Genomic DNA, 20,709 nt, shown 5'->3' with positions numbered 1-20,709 from the left:
CAGGTACGAGAAGAAGTACCGAGTCTCCGATGCCGTCCCCTTGTGCCTCAGGGCCCATCCCACGCCAGACTGTCTTGGCAGCGGCTAAGAAGGCAGCGGGTGCGGCGGCTTCAACTTCCACTTCCCCGCCGGACAGCGAGGGCAAGAAGTTGGACTCCATGGGACGACGAGTCATCTTGACGATGACAATTAAGGCGAACAATGCCTTGGCGATCGTGGCCCGCTACGACAGGGAGCTCTGGTTCAAGATGGCTCCCCTGCTAGACTTCCTACCTGACAAGAGGGCGAAGGCCCTAGAAATTCTGCAGGAAGGCGAGGTGGCGTCGGATCACGCCATAACGGTGGCAACCGACATTGCCGATACCGGATTTCGCCAACTGGGCAACAGAGTTTGCCTCCACCGGCGAGGATGGCTCAAGGCGACGGACTTTCGCCAGGATGTCCAGACCAGAGTGTTGGACATGCCGTTCGACAGCAACAACCTTTTTGGTAAGGCGGTGGATGAGTCTCTACAGGCCATCAAGACCGACTCTAAGACGGCCCGGGCCCTAGGGGTGCTTCAACAGCGACGGCCCTTTCGGGGCTCGGGAGGCAGACTGGGTGCCTCCAAAGGATCCAGCGATGGCGGATCCACCTACCGCCAGGCGGCCTGCTCCTCGTCTCAGGAGGCCTACAGAGGTCACGGCAAGCAAGGGGATCCCGCCGTCGTCGCCAAGGAGGCCAAGGCGGCAAGGCTGCCTCCAAGCAAGACTGACCCGGCCGTGTTGACGGGCCCCCACTGAAACGCCCCGGTGGGAGGCCGGCTGACTAAGTTCGTCAGCGTGTGGGAGTCCATCTCCACCGACCGTTGGGTGTTGGACACCCTGGCCAACGGGCACTCGCTGGAATTCCTAAAGAAGTGCCCTCGCATTCCTCCCGTGGCCAGGAAGGAGAATCGCGTCCCTCAACTGCTGTTAGAGTTAAGGGCGATGCTCAAGAAAGGTGCCATCGAGCTCATCCCCAGGAGGCTCCGGGGCTCCGGAGTATACTCGAGGTACTTCCTCGTCAGAAAGAAAACAGGCAGTTGGCACCCCATCCTGGACCTGCGTCGGTTAAACAAATACATCAAGGCGCAGAAATTCAGGATGGTCACTCTCCAGCACTTGCTGGGACAGCTGGAGGAAGGCGACTTCCTATCGTCGTTGGACCTGGAGGACGCTTACTTCCACATCCCCATTCTAAAAAGGCACAGGAAATTCCTCAGGTTCGTGGTTCAGGGACGCCACTACCAATTCAGAGCCCTACCGTTCGGATTAAAGTTGGCACCCAGGGTTTTCACCAAGTGCCTGGCACCAGTGGCGGTGCGGCTGCACCTGCAGGGGATCCACGTCTACCCCTACCTGGACGACTGGCTAATCCGGGCAAGGACAAGGGAACTCGCCGTCGAACACACGGCGAGGATCGTTCAGTTGCTCACAGAGCTGGGTTTCGCCATCAACTACCCCAAATCCCACCTGGTTCCATCGCAAGTAGCACTGTTTCTGGGAGCGAAACTGAATACAGTGGAGAAATTGGCCTCCCCTTCAGAGGAGAGGACCAAGACCATCCTGGGCAAGGTGCGGTGCCTGTTAGCCACGGACGTGGGCCAGGGTGAGGTCCATCAAGTCCCTTCTCGGGATGATGTCCTCATGCATTTATCATGTACCACTTTTCAGACTTCGGATGCGTTCTTTGACGCCCACTGGTTTCAGGCAACGGGCTGTTTCGAGGACAGGATCCATCTCAACGAGGAGTTCCGTCGGGCATTCCTATGGTGGGGCACCCGTGCTCGCCTCACTACAGGCACGGACTTTCAAACCCCGGCGTTTCAGGAGACAGTGACGACAGACGCCTCTCTGGAGGGTTGGGGGGCTCACACACGGAGATCTCCACGCAAGAGGCCTTTGGCTCCCGGAGGAGAGGTCTCCACATCAACATTTTGGAGCTCCGAGCAGTGTTCTGGGCTCTCGGGTCGTTCCTTCGGTCCCTCAAGGACAAGGTGGTGAGGATCTTCACCGACAACACCACCACGATGTTCTACATACGGAAGCAAGGGGGCACCAGATCCCCAGCCCTATCCAAGGAGGCCCAGGATCTGTGGCACTGGGCCGTCGCCCAGGGGATGTTTCTGGTTCCCTTTCACTTGACAGGAATAAAAAACACCATCGCCGACTCACTCAGCAGGGAGCTGCGCTCGTGCCACGAGTGGGAACTGCGCCAGGATCAAGTGGATCGACTCTTCCAACGATGGGGCAAACCCCAGATCGACCTGTTCGTGACGGCGACGAACTCCAAGTGCCAGAGGTTCGCCAGCAGGTTCGCACAGCCGAGGAGCATTGGCGATGCTTTCTCGTTCCCCTGGGACGGCCTGTTTCTATACGCATTACATCCGTTGCCGCTCCGCCTCATCAACCAGCTCAAGAATTCCCGGTGCAGGATGATCCTCGTTGCACCGGCGTGGCCGAGGCAGATCTGGTTCCCGGACCTTCTGGACTTAACGTCCCCACCAGTCAAGCTGCCGGCGGACGCGGATCTTCCCTCCAGAGAAGGAAGCGCCATTCTCCATCACGACCCACAGTCGCTGAACTTGCAGGCCTGGCTCCTGCAGCACTAGAGTTTGGAGGGTACGATATACCGGCTGATTGCAGAGAGGTGCTTGCAAAGGCCAGGGCGTCCTCCTCTAGTGTTACGGTCATAAATGGAAGAGGTTCTCTGTCTGGTGCCGTGCACAGAAGATTAACCCTCTGCGGATTACGGCCCCTCAAGTACTGCCGTACCTACTGTCGCTGCTCAAAGCTGGACTGGCTCACGCCTCCATCAAAATATATCTGGCTGCCATCTCCCGATATACCAGGACTACCGGACGGGCGTCCCCGTGGTCTCATCGCCTGGTGAAGGAATTTATGAAGGGACTATTCCGATCATTCCCGCCGGTTAAGGATCCTGCCCCGGCGTGGGAGCTTAATGTGGTACTGACCAGGCTCATGGGGGCGGGGGCCCATTCGAGCCTATGCATTCTGCGCCTTTGAAGTTCCTGTCATGGAAGACAGCGTTCCTCGTGGCCATCACCTCCACACGACGAGTGGGAGAGATCCAGGCCCTATCTTGCAAGCCTCCATACTTGACTTTTCATGACACGCGGGTGGTGCTGAGGACGCACCCCTCCTTCATGCCCAAGGTGCCGTCGGACTTCCACCTCAACGAGCCCTTGGTGTTACCAGTTTTCTTCCCGTCGCCTTCGACGCCGGCCGAGAGGACTTTGCACTCGCTGGATGTAGCTAGAGCGCTGAAGTTCTATGTGGACCGCACAAAGTTTTCGGAAGACGTCACAACTGTTTGTGAACTTTGGCTCTGTGAATCAAGGGAAGGCTCTCTCGAAGACTTCCATTTCCAGATGGCTCTCCGGCTGCATCATGCACTGTCACCGGTTGGCAAACCGACCGCTGCCAGGCCGTCCGAGAGCCCATTCGACCAGAGCGATCGCTGCTACCACGGCGTTCCTGTCTGGTGTGCCCCTGCTGGACATCTGCAGGGCTGCTACGTGGAGGTCGACGCACACCTTCACAAGATTCTACTACGTTGATCGGGACTCCAGGGTCGGCCAAGCAGTGCTGCGCAACCTGTTCGCCTAAGGTGAGCCTGGTGAGGAGGTAAGAATTGCTTAATGTTGAGTTTGTATGTAATGCTTAATGTTGAGCCTTTGCCACCTCCCGTGGTTGTGCATGTGTATACTGCTATGTATTCTTTTATTCAGGAGCATGTGAATCCATGCCAGACCCCATGCTGGAGAAGGAACAAGTTACTTACCTGTAAATGTTGTTCTCCAGCATGGGTCTGGCATGGATTCACATGCGAACCCTCCCACCTACCCCTCTGCGGCTCTTAACTTGGTCATACTGCCTCTTGGTGTGCTACCAAATCTGAGGATGGCTGCCGGAGGCGGGTCTTAGGGAGAGGGCAGTCATTGGCTGGGGGCAGTATGGCCCAGAGATCAGTGATTGGTTACTACTAAGAAAGACAGATCAGAAACGAAACTGATACTGATTTTTTCTTTACCGAGGATTCCCAGCCTGACGGGGAATATCCATGAGCATGTGAATCCATGCCAGACCCATGCTGGAGAACAGTTACAGGTAAGTAACTTGTTCCTTCTGAGAACCATGGCAAAGACTTTCCTGTTTAAATACCAGAACTGTTTTTACTTATACAAGACTCTAGCCCATTGACTTTGGCCTACCTATTGCATTGGAACAACTCCTCTGGTGAACTCAAACTATTTGCACTGTTTAAGAATAATTCTACTATTCGTTTATTAATTTATGCCTTTTTGCTGCTACTTGAATGCACTGAAAGCCATTTTGCTGCTCCTTCACAGTAGTTTAAATGCCTCAGAACCGGATAGTGTGAAGTATTGTAGTATAGTTTTGTGTGATATTGATTGCATCCTTTTAGTGAATGTTTTCTAACTGTGTAATACATTAAGAAGTGTTTTACCAAGAAACCTTGAGTATAAGTGTCTATCTGAACACTTGTGATTGTAGACCCCTGTGTAACATCGTTACAAGCTCACATTCCTTCTTGAGATAAGCCTGGCTGATCAGCTCGCTACCAAAAACTGTGTGGTACAGACTTATACCAAAGGTTGGTTTTGCTTACACATGTAGTCATAGTTGTGTGTAGTGGTCCTAGAGGGTAATGCAGGCAAACCTTGCCTAGCAGACACCCAAGTCCCTTCAACAGATTACCCAGAAACCCTCTACACAGAGAGCGAGTGGCTCTCGTCGGTACTTTCGTGGGCAATCTCGTTTTCCCCGAAACCAGTATGGTGCAGGGAACAACTGGAATTCGTGGAAAAGGGTCTAATACTGCCACCACCTATCCATCCAGAGGACAGCGACGTGGAAAGGGTAGAGGCTGTGGTTCCAACCCCAGAGGCGCCCCGGCCTCTGGTCAGAAATGACCTTCAGATCCAGGTCCCCTCCCATGACACCCCCAGTCGGGGGGCGTGTAACATCTTTCCTTACTGCATGTGAGGGGTTAACTACAGACCAGTGGGTACTCAAGACGGTCGCCCATGGGTTCTGCATAGAATTTGCAGACCACCTCAATTCAGACCGCCAAAATCAAGACGCCGGACTCTATCACCTGCGGTGGAGATCCTTCTAGGTAAAGGCGCCATAGAAGTGGTCTCTATTCTACAGGTAAACCAGGGTATTTATTCAGTGTACTTCCTTGTACCCAAAAAGGATCTCACCATGCGCCCTCTGCTAGACTTGCGCCCAGCAAACAAGTTTGTCAAACCTCAAGTTTTTCGTATGGTCAGTTTACAGGAAGTAATCCCACTGTTGAAACAGGGGGACTACATGGCAACACTGGACATGAAAGAGGTGGGTGTTTATGAAGGTACTGGCAGTAGCGGCAGTGCACCTGTGCAGACTATCAGTCCCTGTTTACCCTTACCTCGAAGACTGGCTAGTAACAGGCGAGTCCTACAGAACATGCCTATTGAACACTCAGACAATAGACCTCTTATTCAGTCTGGGATTCTCCATCAACGAGAAGAAATCCAGCTTTGCCCATAGTCAAGTCAAATTGTTTCTAGGGGCTCCGATTCGGACAAAAGACTGCCTAGTCTTCCTCTTCAACAAGAGGGTTCAGAACATGCGGTTTCAAATCCCTCGGTATGTAGCCAGTCAGGAAGTGACGGTACACTAGGCCATGCGACTGTTAGGAATGATGGCGTCCTGTTTTTACTTAGTTCCTCACGCCCGTCTGCGCATGCGTCCCATGCAAGAGTGGCTCAACCGCCAGTGGTGTCAGGCCAGTGGACAATGGGAAGATCTGGTAGTTTTACTGCCAGCCCTTGTTCTCTCTCTCTGCAGTGGTGGTCGAGGGAAAACCTCTTGAACGGGAAAACCTTCACCACCCCCGCAGTAGAAGCCACTCTCACGACACTCCTCTCTCACGGGGTGGGGGTGGCCACCTCACCTGCTTCAGCACACGCACAGCGTGTGGTCCCCACAAGTAGCGTCCAACCACATAAATCTGTTAGAACTATTAGCTGTATTCAAAGCACTGAAAGCCTTTCAGACAGTTACAGGGGAAGACAGTCCTGATCTTGACAGACGGCACCATAGCCAAGTACAACCTGAACAAACAAGGGGGGCACACACTCTCCAGGGATATCCAAGTTGTCCCAAAATATTTGGATATCGGCTCTCAAACACAAGATGTTCCTGTTGTCCCAACACGTTCCAGGGGAACTCCATCTTCTAGCGGACATGCTCAGCAGAGACTTCCCACTGCCCGTAGAGTACGAATGGTGGCTACACAAAGACATTGTCTCCAACGTCTTCGCGCTATGGGGCTTCCTATAGATAGACTTGTTTGCAACTCTGGAGAACGCTCAATGCCTAGATTACACCTACAGGTACCCCCAGAGCAGCTCCAAGGGGAATGGTCTCTAGATAGCATGGTCAGGGAAATTTGTTTACTCTGACCTTAGCGGCCTGGCTCCTGAGGTCATAGTTTGGACACCTTCAACTTAGAGATAGATGGACATACCCGGGGAAGCGAGAAAACCTAACACCCGATATTGCTATTCCAGTAAATGGAAACACTTTATCTGGTGCAATGCCAAGGGCGTCAATGCCATTGACTGCTCTCCTACTCACATTGTATTGTACCTGACTCACTTACTAGACTCAGTCCTGGTTTTTAATTACCTGAAAGTTAACTTAGCTGCGCTCTCAGCCTACACTACGTCACAACAAAAGCATTCATTCCAGTTGTTCCCATTTGCAAGGTGGCAACCTGGAGTTCTGTACACCACACGTTTACAAAACACTATTGCCTAGATACTCATTCTAGGTCTTCCCTGGTGGGACAAGCAGTATTAAGACCTCTTTTCACTACTGTTCCTTCTCACAACCCACCTCCTACTCCGGGTACTACTATGCACAGCATGTGATTCTATCGGCTTAGATTCAAACCCCCCTCCCCCTTCCTCCCCGCTCGGGTGGAAGGAACATGGATGTCTTACTACTTTTTCTTTTATGTACTCACTTCATTGTGCTCCCTCATGGCAGAAAAAATCAAATCTGAGCGACCTTGACGCGTGAGGGATTTTGGGTACACTACACGTTAGGCATAGTGATACAGACACACCTATGCCGATGTATCCTTTCGATCCTCGAAAGACAAGATGCAATACTCTGCGGTTACCACTGGATGTCGGACCATATGCACAGCATGCAAATCTAAGCAGATACAATCATCAGAAATGCTATTACGGTGAGTAAATCTGATTGGTGTACTTGGGGTAACACATTTTATGCATTCAGCCTTTCTCCTCCAGAAGCATCTCGAGTACATGAATGTTGGTGATGTAACATAATTGTGGCAATTTAAGTCTGCACCTGGTTAGTTGTATAATATTGATTTTCTTATTTGTCTAGTGCTTACACCGAAGCGCTGTACATATAACATATTTACATACATTAATCCTACCAACTGAAGTTGGTGCTCATTTATCGACTTCAGGAGGATAAAGGGCTGAACTGTCCTTGCCGGGATTTGAACCCGCAACCTGTAGATCACACACAGATTGCAGCAGTGAACGCTCAAACCTCTGTGCTATCCTACCGGCTTACTTTTGCCTTCAATTCTTTGTACTGGCTACAATTATGGCTGGAATTTGAGCACCAGCAAGGGTAGGGTAGGGTAGGGCAGGGAGTGAAGGGAGGGGTAGTGGGGTGACGGTCCTTTTCATCATTTAATCCTGGCATGTTCCTACCCACAGTATGGCCTTGAGAAAGTCTGTTTTCAACTTGTAGCTGAAACCCAATGCCATTTTCATACTTTCAAACGCAGCTTGTCCTTATGAAAGCACCTTTATTTCTAATCCTACTTTTAATGTTTGATCTTTCAAACTTCCTTGACTGGTTTTTAAAAGATACCATCAGGTTTTTACACAGATTGTTTCTCTTGAGGGACAGGAACTTCCACAAGGAAAGGCAAAAAGGTATGTTTTTCTTTATAATGGATTACTTGGTTTTTAACAACTTAACATAATGTTGTGGATGATGAAACAAAATGCCCCTTATTTTCCCACATATATTGATTGCTTCAAATCTAGTTGAACAGACGTAGTCTTGGAGCCAGAAGCTTAGGTAGCGTGTTTTGTAAAAAGAGAATAGTGTCTTATTAAACTCCTTCTGGTAGACTGATTATAAGGTAAATGTGATTAAATCTAATGTGATATCTTTTTCCTTTCACTTCCCCCCCCCTCTCCCACCTGTGATGCTGGAAAAGCCTTTTGGAGGGACAGGGCATCTGAGTCCTTGTCCTAATACGGCTTTGTGTGTGTGTTTCTCCCACTGAGGTCCAACTTGGACTGCTGGCAGTGCAACTTTATCTTTTGGTGAACATCCATGGGATACTGTTATGGCACGCATGGGTGTGGCGGGGGTGCACCTTTGTACCCTTTCTGTTTTATGAGGCACTTGTGTTGCCCACAGAGCAGGGTATGGACTGCTGGCAGCTACATGCTTGCTGCCTAGGTTTTTGGGACGCCCTGCCATAGGAATCCATGGATTCCTGAACATGGGCAAGATGGCCACTGTAGCCTCTTGGTTTCTATTGCCTTCACACCTTGTTTCCACAAAGTCCTGCAAAGCCCTTTCTCCCTGACTGGCTGTTGGGAGAAAATGCCATATATGGCTCAGGGGCTGCCTCCTGTCTGACTTGAACCTTCCCAGTGACTGTGTTGTGGGTACACCCTTGGGGCGTGACTTGCATGTATGGAGTCTGAAGTCAACTCACATTCTGTGTTGTGGGTGTCTGGTCTGGTTTGGCTGTGTGACACAATGCATGGGCCAGCCCTGACTGAGACTGGAGTGAATGCAGTGCCATTTTCTGAAAGGCTGGGTGCTTGCTCCAATCCACATTGTGTTATGCATGTCTGGTTTGGGTGAATGGCCTGATTGCCTCTGAGCCTGAGTGGCTGCCTGCATGAATGAATGCACTTGTGTACGATTGGCTGACTGGCTGGCCGGCCTTTCCTGGCTCAGCCCAAGTGAATGGGGAACAAATGTGTTTTAACTAGGCTTTCTGGGTTTCTGTGAAAGCCGATCAACACCGGAACCCGCAGCCCTCTGCATGTTCATTGTTACATCATTTTCTTTGTAAAGTATATTCGTATGTGCTCAGAGCTATTTTGAGGAATTGTAGACAAATTTGAGCCATTTTTGTGGTTGCCGATTGACGTCTTAAAATTGGCTAAAATTCCTCAAAATAGCGCTTGAGCACTGACACATTTTTGTATTTGCAAAAAATGGTTTAATGTGATCAGTGTCTTGTCTGTGGCCACAGACCCTCTGTGTACGTGTATGTGGAGGAGAGCTGAAAAGTGTCGGCTGCATGTCTGCTTAAAACAGAAAATCTGTGAGGCTTCCATGTACGAGTCTTGCGTGATGTCATGTCGTCACGGTCACCTCCTGTGGCTCTCTAGAGCACCCAGAGGCCCATCTAAAGCTGCAGGTCCTTTAATTGGCACCGCAGCACGACGCACTCAATCGTCGACAGCAGCGCCTGCAATGAAAAACTGAAGACAAGGTTAGACATCGAAAAAACTGTTTACGGTCGCGCTTAGCCATACTTTGCGCTTTTCCTTAAACCATCACTTACCTGCTGTCGAACGTTGCGGTAGCATCAGTCTTCCATCCGGCTGCGTCTCTAGTCTTGCAGCTCCATTGAGGCCGCATTTACATCTAAGGGAAGAAAACCGAAGAGAGACATTATTGCGGGCATAAGGGGCAACATATAAAGACATTAAACAGACCGAACAGAATCACAAGAGCTCAAGAGACACTTACCAATCGTAAGGAGAAGCATAGTTGCAGCTGGACTGGACTAAATCTTATCAGGGATCAGTGAAGGAACAAGATCCCATTTAACGCGCCCCTGCCAGAAATGGCAGGACGGAGAGCTTACCTTCCATAATTCACAGGAGCAGTATCACCATGTAGCACCGCTCACAGCTTTTCTACCGAGGGAGAGGCCTGAAGGTGGCGATTCCAGTTCAGGGAGGGCTGCAACCGTGCCCCAACGCCTCCGCAGAGACCAGGTGAGCGCAACAGAGGGACTGGCCTTTTCTGGATTTATCTTTAATCTTCATCTGGATTGCACTAGATAATTGTGCGTTTATAAATGTGCTGTAGTGTATGTTCCCTTTGGCTTTTTTTGTTTTAATACAGGTAGACAATATTTACCCCTTTTGAAAGATTCTAGGGATGTGATTTTTTTTTTTTGTAACTCACTCTTCTAAGGAAGTCTTTTATGACATGATTGTTGTGTGGTTATTCTGTTTTGCTGACCATTTTACTTTGTATCATTATTGTGAGTCTTTTTCTTGTTTTCTTATTTCTTTTATTTACTGTAAATTCTTTTGTAAAGGTTTAATAAAACCAAAAAAATAAAAATAACACACACTAATATACTTCAATACGATTTCAGAATACTTTTCAAGAGGAGTAAAAGGCAAAGGTTATTAGAACATGAAAGGTTACAATTATTCTTAGACCGTGTAGATATTTTGAGTTAACCAGAAGAGTTAATTCAGTAGGCTAGGCCAAAGTCAATGGGCTAAAGTCTTGGATAGGATAAAGAGGTTCTGAGTTCAACGGAAAAGTCTCTGCACAAGTTCGCAGAAGTAGTTTGTAAAAAGAATCATCATATGTTGGGTCATATGCTGATTAGGCCTGCGAGTTGCAAAAGTTACAAGCACTTTCACAGCGATAGGTAAGTACTCCGTGATTTCACAGTACCTTACAATGAAGAAAAAGAGGCAGCTGATGACACCTGTTCCTGTGCCTCCGTCGTGGGGACAAGAGGGAGGATGTCGGGGGGACTCCTGCACTGGGACTTGTCAAAAAGCTCGCAACTAGCAAACTTCGATTCCGGTGGCTGTAAGTAAATCACAAATTGGTGTCCCTCTCCCTGGTTATTCGGTTTCCTGCAGCACTCTGAGGAAGATACAACCAGCTCAGAGATTGGTATCCAGGTGGCTTACTATTGAGTCGGTTGGTCCTTGCAGGGCTTCTCTGTCGAGATGAACTTAGCGATTCGGACCTGCAGCGGGGATTCACCGGTCAAACCAACGGTTCAGGAGTTGCAGCAGCCGTCCTCTTCAATCTCCTTCGGTTCTTTCGTTCCAGTGGTCGACTCTGCCTTCCAAGCCAAGAGACTGGCCTTTTATTCAGTTCTCTCCCATCCATTCCAGCCTAGCTGCCACTCACTCAGCAGGGTGGCTGTCCTTGCCGGACAGTCAGCCAGTCAATCACCACAGAGTGCATTTGGGTCTCCTAGGAGACTAAGCACAGGGAGTTTCGGGCACCTCCCTCGTTTCCTGCCCTCCCCAGACACTCGGGCGTCAAAGGCGGTCTTCACTCTCGAAGCACGCAAAGGCGATGGAGCAAAGGGACCAAACTAGGTTTGGCGCGCAGAGACAAACTCGAAGGACCTTTCCAAAAAGAAATAGCAAAAAAAGACCGGGACCTGTTTTTACAGAGGGGGCTCAGACCCCATCTTGAAAAACATGGCTCCCGCAATTTAACGTTACCGGAGCTACAAATAGTTTGCGGTCGGGAACAACCATGGTAGTTCGTTGTAAAAGCACTGCCACGACCCATTCTGAGAGGAAAGGGTTGCATTTGACTGCTACATGAGTATCTAGACACAGGGGATACTAAGTAGCTGTCATGACCCTCTGTCACGACCCTCGCCCAAAACCTCCTCTGGCAATCCCATTGGCCAGGTCAAGTCAGGACTCGGGCCTATAGAGCCAGGCATCCTTTCCAAAGCCCTCTTGGGGTCACTCCTGGCGGCTATGGCGCCAGGCTTATACACCATGAGAAACATGTGCTTGGGAACTACTTATTGAGTTGCCAGCCAACATGAAGGCATCCACATAGCTTGGTTCCTAGGAACCAAGCTATGCAGTCTAGTGTTTTGGGTGTGGTAGCCTAGGGACTACTTTACCTGGTCTATTTTGTTGGGGCTATTTAAACCACACCCGAGCAAGACAACACGCTTCTCGATACTTTGCAACTTGCAGCGTGACGCTCAGTGTCCAGCTATTCCCTCGAACCTCGGAGGAGCAGAACCTGCAAGGAGACAAAAGGAACATAATTAGCAGCAGCATCTTACCTGCAGTCTTCATCTTTAACCACTTCTGAGAACAGCTTCCTTGAATCAGCACGCCTCCAAGCAGTAGAGACATTTGTAAATTACGAACTGCTCAAAAGACTTACCTGGCTGCTCGTCTCACGGCTGGCACCATTCCGGACATTCTACTTGCGCTGAAGAACACCGCGACCTACAAGGAAGGAAAACACAGGTTAGCAAAGGCGAGACTTTGCAGCGCTGCGCATAGCGCTTACTTACCGCATCTTAGCGCTCTTAATGTGCCATTTACCAGCGGGGCTCAACCAAGCCGGTTTGCCACGCTGAAGCTCCGCATACCGAAGGGAGGAAAAAGACATTCTAAATAAAGAAAGGCATGCAGGATAGCAACAAAACTAAAGAACAGCAATAAGACCTACCTGAACAATATCAAACCGGCCAGTGTCAGTGAAGTAACTGGACCGCACACGCCCAAGAAAGACAACGCACCCCTGCAAAGAAGACAGGATGGAGAGCACGCCTAATTCTACCACCAGGTGAGGAGAGGGCCCAGAGAGGCTGAAATCATACGGGGGTGAAGGGAGGATTCTTACTCCGGTCGGTCTGTCTTGGACACAGTCCTCCTGTATTTTCAGGCAGAACCTTCCCCGCACACCACATCTGGGCAGAACTCTGAAGCATACCAGCGAGTAACCCAGCTGGGTGGCGTCCCTGTGGATACCAGGTTAGCGTAACAGTAACCCCTTCAGCACTCTATTGTAAGATCGGGTGTGCTGGGTCTAAGAATTTAAGACTAGTAAAGTCAGTTTCACTTTCCTTACTCTGGGAAAACAGTAGTTTATCCCAGAGAAGGTATTTAAACACTGGGAAAGCCTGAAAGGCTTCCCTGTGCCACTGCACTGAGGGTGCTGTGTGACACACATGAAAAGATGCCTATGGAGTTGTTTAAACTCCATAACCAATGAAAACAGAGATAAAATACGTATCAAAATACATGAGTGTGGGGGGAAAAAAGGGTCGCACTCTCTCCGGGTAAAAAAATCAAGTCCTCAAAATCCAGCAAAGTTGCGGGGTCTATGGTCTCATGCAACAGCACAAAACTACTTCAATCTGATAGAACTGCTAGCAGTATTCAAGGCCCTAACCGACAGCACTACAGCGATGTTTCACATCAACACACGGGGAGGGAGACACATTCTCCAAATCTGTCAAAGCTTGCACAGAAAATCTGGAAATGGGCACTCAAACGGAAAATTCTCGTATCGTCGCAGCACATTCCAGGGGAACCCAACTCTCTGGCAGACTCAGCAGAGAGCCCCTACCAGAGGAACATGAATGGCAACTACATGCAGAGGTCGTCGAACATCTTTTCTCTCTTTGGGGTTACCCTACAATAGACCTGTTCGCTACAAACGAAAAGTCAATGCCCAGACTTCACGTCCAGGTTCCCCCAGCCAGGCTCGAAGGGGGAACGCCCTATGGATGAACTGGTCAGGGAAATTTGCTTATGCTACTCCCAACACCTCTCATGAGGAAAGTGGTGAACAAGATCCACAAGGAACAGGTGACTCCTATCCTAGTTGCTCCTATGTGGGCAAGACAACCGTGGAATCCACATCTGCGCAAAGTAGCAATGTGCGATCCCATCAAGTTCCCGTGCCGGACCGATCTGCTCACTCGGCACAGGGGTATAACAGTGCACCCTCAACCTCACTCATTGAACTTGGCAGCATGGCTCCTGAAGTCCTAGAGTTCGGACATCTTAACCTGCCACAGAGGTGTAAGGAACCCCCAACACTAGGCACTGTGGTATTTTGACAAGTGGAGAAGATTTGTAATTTGATGCCAGTCTAAACAAATGAACCCCATAGAATGTACCCCATCCCACATTCTGACTTATATGCTCCACTTGCTAGATTCAGGGTTGACCTTCAACTCTTTGAAAGTCCACCTGGCAGCCTTGTCAGCTTATACCACTTCCTACAAGAACATCTCATGGTGCAAGGTGCCCGTTATTAAGGCATTCATGGAGTGAGTAAAGCGACTTCACACGCCAATTTCAAATCCGCCGCCAGGTTGGGATCTCAATGTTTACTTATTTTATTTTTATTTTATTAATGTTGTACTCGCGAAGCTCATGGGCCCCCTTTCAATCCGATGCATAAGTCTAGCCTTAAAACACCTGACTTTACAAGACTGCCTTATAAGTGGCTATGGCTTCCATAAGAAGAGTCAGTGAAATACGAGCAGTCAGTGCAGGATCCTTTCTTCACCAAACAGAAGGACAAACTGGTTTTGCATACTCGCCCTAGGTTCTCACCTAAATTCATCTCTAAGTTTCACGTAAACCAGTCTATCGAGCTACCGGCGTTCTTTCAGAACCCCACCAGCTCAGCTGAGTTAAAACTCCACACACTAGATGTGAGGAGGGTGGTCCTCTACTATGTAGAAAAGACCAGACTGCTAAGGTAAACAGATGAACTGTCTCCATAGCAACAGGCAGAGAAGGAGACCACATTTCTGAGAACGCCATCTCCAGATGGATAGTCAGATGTATACAACTATGCTATTCTTTATCTGACAAGACACTGCCTTTTACACCAAGGGCTCACTCCACAAGGAGTACAGGAGCCACTCTGGCTTTCTTTGGGAATGGCCCTCTAGACAGCATTTACAAAGCAGCTACATGGAGTTCAATACACACCTTCACTCAGCATTACTGCATTGGCGCTCATTCCAAGACAAATACTCAGGTGGTAAAAGCGGGTCTAAGACATCCATTCGCCCATGAACCTTCTCATATCCCACCACCTTCGCCTAACACTTCGCTAATCTGTGCAGATTCCACTAGCCTCAGAAGGGACACATTACTCACCGTAATCGTATTTCTGATGCTTGTATCTACTTAGATTCACATGTGCCCACCCTTCCTCCCCTCAGAGAAAAAGGCGCATGGATGCTTATGTGCTTTGATACAGCTGTACTCGCACAACACTTCATGCTACCTCATGTCAGAAAAATAACATTCTGGGGGACCTTGATGCGTGAAGGGACCATGGGTACAGTGGATGTCTCACTAGGGATGGTATTACTGGTAAGCCCTGTAATACTCTACAGCTTCCACTAGATGTTGGCCTATGCACAGCATGTGAATCTAAGCAGGTACAAGCATCAGAAATACGATTACAGTGAGTAATGTTTCATATATTATTCTACGACACACTTTAGCAACCTTGAACCCTGTTAATGAAAGTATGGCGCAGTTGAATAAGCAGCTGACGGTGAAGATTCGAGAAAGGCTTGGCTGGCCCAGTATCAAGGGTCAGGGCCGCTGAGAGCCTGGGTGTCTATTGAAGAAGATGCAATGAACGTGAGAAACAAGCGGAACTCCTGTTTGAGGTGTAATGGAAAAACACCAAGTGCCTGGATTCTTCATTTAATGGTATTAAATACGACGACGGAGCTCAAAATGTGGTCTACAGTCACATGAAAATAGACTTTGGGTCGAGATACACAGAGACCAGAAGATGAGGCCAATGCACTTACTCCCTTTTATTCCCAGAGGCGAGAAGCTACTACAAGGCCAAGTTAAAAGACTTGATTGAATGGCAGACCCCAGGAGTATTGATGGCTGTTGGGCTAATTGGGTGGTGAGGCATGACAGCACCAGCCCTCCCAGCACCTGGTGTACCAGCTTGTGTTCTGCAAGCAAGTGAAATATTCCAAAAGGGTACAAGTGGGCCATGTAGTAAAGCGCCCTATACTTTGAGAAGCCAATTGAACATTGTGTATTAGTCTGACACAGAAGATGACTTGCACTTGGGATGGGCTTAGTTGCCCACCTGACTTTAGAGATCGTATCACAATCTCTGCCTGTACAGAAGCTATACGTAGATGTTCCCTTTAAGCATATCACATCCCCCCGTTGGTTTTCTTACTTTGCCACGTAACATGACATCACTTATGACAAACATTTAATAGAAAGGTTGTATTTTTTATGAAATGTATTGAGAGAAATCGAGCGAGCATCCCTTGATAATCGTATCTCCCTGTTTTAGATAATTGTTAATAATAGTCGTGTTCTTGCCAACTTGTCAGTCTGATCATTGATGTATGAGTACGGTCTGCGTCCGCATCCATCTTGGATACTGTTACTTCACCTTAAAGGACCATAATGGGTTCAGGAACCTATCCTTCCCTTTCATATCGCTCCTCGGAAGAGACTAAGTGGTAATTGGGAAGCACCGGAGTCCAGTTTGGAAGTAAATAAAAACTTGACAAAGAAATAACGGCCGTCAAGCAAGGACCTCAGCTACTTGTCTTAAACACCCTACCCCAGAGAGTCTGGCGCAGGTAGCAACTGCTACCTTCAAGCAGGCTGCTTATCCGACCATCCCACCAGATCGGGCCAAGAGAGTAGGTGCCCAGTCAAGGAAAGTGTTTTCTGCTGAGAGCATGGCTCTTAAATCCGCCAACTCTACATGTGCCCTTGCAAAATTCACTTACACTCTATTTCCATGTTGGCGGAGCCGAAGGGGAGGAAAGAGACGGTTTCTTGGCCATTGTAAAAGATGGAAAAGAGGCCATGTGCGTGTCTCTTCATTCGGGTCTGGGTTCTGCTAACAATGTTAGCAGAGCCATGGTGGCAAGCACCGTAATGCACAGATTTGTTTCAAAGGCGGCAGCAAAGTCTTGAGGTGCCGTTATTAGGCAGCCACAGCCTTTTCACTCCTGTGGAACATCTTGGAGGGGCTGATGCTTTCGCTACTACTCAGTTGTACTTAGCATGTGCCACACTTGGACGGAATTCTTAACTTTCGCCTGCGTCGCATTTAGATAGGATTGAGAATGTTAATGAATGTTAGCATGCGCCACACTTAAATGAAACTGTGAATGTTGACAAGTGCCACACTTAGATGGAATTGTGATCACTAGCCTGCCTCACATCTAGACAGGATACTGAAGATTAGCAAGTGCCACACGCAGATGAAATGGTGAATGATAGCAAGATTCACAACCAGACATAATTGCAAGGACAGCAATGCCAATTAACCAATCCACTAACAATTTCACCCTTCTGCATACACCTCTCAAACTCTAACCAAACGCAACCACAAGCCTAAAACACAGCAATCCGCACAAACTTCACTACACTGCAACAACAAAACAAACCACATATAGACTCGCACAACAGCACACGAACACCGACTGTAAAACACCCAAGCCCAGCCAACTGACCCACCGGGCTGAGGCTGCCAACAGCACATCACTGCTCTCTTGCACGTTTCCAGCTTACTCCCACTGGCCCACCCCCCCCCCTCTTCCCTTCTTTCAGAACTGCCAGGGGACCACTCCGGTGGTGATAGTGCGCGGTATAAATATCCATTAACATTTCCATTAACAGTTGGAAGAGCAACAGTTATGGCTGGTCAGGCCAAATCCGATTCTCTTGTAGTGGATGAGGGAGAGGTGCAAAGCCTGCCCAAGCAGCAGCATCTTTACTAACAGCCACTGCTTCAGCCACCTCAAAACCTCTGAGGGTCTTGACTTGTGACACTCCGTTGGGGGGGCAGACTGTCTCAGCATCTGAAAGAATGGGGAGACATTACTTCGGATGCTTGGGCGCTACAAACCATGACCCCAGGTTACTGCCTCCCCTTCATTCAGAGACTTCGGAACAATCCACTGGGGAGCCATTCTTTGAAGGTTCCAGATCCGTTCCTTGTGCAGGAAATTTTGATCCTGCTAGAGAAAGGTGCTATAGAGCCAGTGCCTGTAACGGAGAGGGACAAAGGATGGTATTCTCCATATTTCCTAATCCCCAAGAAGGATGGAGGACGGAGACCCATCTTGGACTTGAGATACTGGAATAGGTTCCTCCGAAGGACACATTCAAGATGGGCACACTTTCTCAGATCCTTCAGGCCCTCCAACTCCAGGATTGGATGGTGTCATTGGACTTTCAGGATGCTTATTTTCATGTGCCAATCCATCTCAAGCACAGAAAGTACCGGAGGTTCGCAGTTGGTGGTTATCAGTTGTGAATTCTACCGTTCGGGCTGACCTCTACCCCAAGGGTATTCACCAAACTGATGGCGGTAGTGGCAGCGAGTCTCGGGAACGGGTGAATTCACATATATCCCTACCTGGACGATTGGCTGATCGTGGCGCGTTCTCCCGACCAAGTCCTGTATCATCTCAGCATCACCTGCCACTACCGCCACAGACTGGGTGTCACAGGTTTCCCCTTTTCTCACCTGTGTTCTGTTTTGCAGAATCCTTTGTTGGGCTTTTCTTCCGATCTAAGACTCCAGGAAGCTTGGAATGGAGGCAGCACACGGAGGCGGTCTGCGCTGAACGCGGAAGAAACAGGATCAAGGAAGGTAGAAGGAAAGGAGAAGGAAGGAGGTCCGGGAACCAGGAAGCAACACAGTTCAGGAGAACGAACTACGGAGCACGTCAGGCCACAGCTATCGGTAGCGTTGAGACGCGCGGAACCGCAGGGGAGTGGCAAACTTATAGAATGTGCTGCATAGGACGTAAAGGTCAATAGACCGCGTTCGTTGTATACGGCCATGTTGGGTGTACTACAGCGAGTAACCCTCGATGTGCCAGGGACCAGAAAGGGCGTGATCGACGGATCATGACACTGGGCTTCTCCCTCAATTGCAAGAAATCTCACATACCATCTCAAAAACTCCAGTTTATTGATTTGTATTGCGCACCAATCACGTGGGTATCTGGGTGCATTGGGGCTGTACTGGATACATCATTGGGAAAGACCTTGCCACCTGCGGTGAGGGCTCAAGTCATTCTGCAGATAGTAACTAACTACATTTCAGAGTGCCCAGCCTCTCCCGGCCTTCGACTTTGAGTTTGCTCGGCCTGATGGCATCTTGCATTTTTCTCGTGCAAGAGGCTCGTCTGATAATGAGATCATTAAAATGGGTTCTCGGGACACAATGGTCTCAGTTCTCGGGCAACATGTCTGACCTAATTCAGGTTCCAAGCAGGATTGCACAGGATCTTCTGTGGTGGGCCTGCGAGGAGAACATTCTGAAGTGAGAACTTTTTTTATCAACCATGGCCGGAGTTAACCTTAGTGATAGACATCTCGCTGACTGTGTGGGGAGCCCATGCCAACGATCTGACAATCTGTGGTCGTTGGTCTCCATCAGAGTCCAAACTACACATCGATCTTTTGGAGCTGAGAGCAATTAGACTGGCGATTAAGGATTTTCTGCCCTCTACGGGGAAAGAATGTCCTGATAATGAAGGACAATACAGTAGCCATGTAACCTCAAGAGGAGGTGTAGGGTCACTACCACTGCATAGAGGTAATGCAGCTCTGGTACTGGGCTTCACCACTACTATCGGCAGTTCACCTATCCGGGGAGGAGAACACGGCAGCAGATTCTCTGAGCAGGCAGAGCAGTCTCCCACAATTGGGAACTAGCTCAGGAAGTCCTTCAGGAGATCTTCACCCTTTGGGGGGCCCCTCAAATGGATGTTTGTGACCAGTGTCAACTGGAAGGGCAAACTGGTCTGCTCTAGGGAATTTCCCCCAAGAGGAGCTCTAGGAGACGCGTTCGTAGTGGACTGGAAGTTTCCACTCCTGTATGAGTTTCCTCCAGTCCCCGTCATTCCTCACGTAATCTGGAGGTTGAGAAAGTTGGGGAAATCCATGATCCTAATTTCTCCAGATTGGGCCAGGAGGATGTTGTCCCGGACCTTCTGGACATGTCCATCTGCCCTCAAATACGTCTTGCACTAAGAGAGGACCTTCTCTCACGAGAGGAGGGTCTGGTTGTCTATCCAGAGGTCAAGACACTCAGCCTTCACGCATGGTTTCTGAGAGGCTGAGGTAAAAGGATTGGGACCTTCCGGACACTGTAATGGAGATTTTGCTATTGGCCAGAAGGCCAGCAACAAAGTCTTTGTACCGTTGCTGTTGGAACAAATTATGCAGCTGGTGCAGGGAAAAGAATGTGGACCCTTTACTAGGCAAGACACAGGAGGTGTTAATCTTTTCTGCTGTATTTGGCCAATCTGGGGCTCCAGGTTGGGACCATTAAAGGTTATTTGGCTGTGCTTTCCATCTTCAAGCGCTCGTCTGAGGAAACTTCATATTTTAAGATACCTTTTGGTGATAGAATTTCAGAAGGGACTCAATGTGTTTCCTCCATCTCATTTTCAGGTTCCCGTTTGGGACCTGAATTCTACCTTTCCTCTCCTTCACGCACAAAACTCACTATCGTCGCCCTAATCATGTCAAAAATCGACTATGCAAACAGCCTCTACCTCGGAATACCTCCTGAAGAAACTGCAACGGATCCAAAATGCAGCAGCAAGACTACTCCTCAAACTATCCAGAAGAGACCACATCACTCCAGCCCTAAAAACACTACACTGGCTCCCAGTAAAACATTGCATCACCTTCAAAACAATGCGCATAACACACAGGGCAATTGGCGGACAAGGAGCAGAATTCCTACAAAAGAAAATAAG

At 49.1% G+C, this 20,709-nt stretch overlaps 1 protein-coding gene across 3 annotated transcripts in view; it reads left to right on the top strand.

Annotated features, from left to right (window-relative positions):
- ZCCHC8 (zinc finger CCHC-type containing 8) overlaps window positions 1-20,709 on the top strand; it is a 723,649-nt gene that overhangs the window by 283,484 nt on the left and 419,456 nt on the right. For all 3 annotated transcript variants that reach the window (XM_069619621.1, XM_069619619.1, XM_069619620.1), the window contains exon 7: window positions 7,973-8,041. In XM_069619621.1, the coding sequence (XP_069475722.1) occupies window positions 7,973-8,041 (69 nt within the window). The remainder of the gene's footprint in view (window positions 1-7,972; window positions 8,042-20,709) is intronic.

This window comes from Ambystoma mexicanum, chromosome 10 (genome assembly GCF_040938575.1).
Source record: "Ambystoma mexicanum isolate Mex_15411 chromosome 10, UKY_AmexF1_1, whole genome shotgun sequence".
NCBI lineage: Eukaryota > Metazoa > Chordata > Amphibia > Caudata > Ambystomatidae > Ambystoma > Ambystoma mexicanum.
This window is presented reverse-complemented; position numbering and strand designations above follow the sequence as displayed.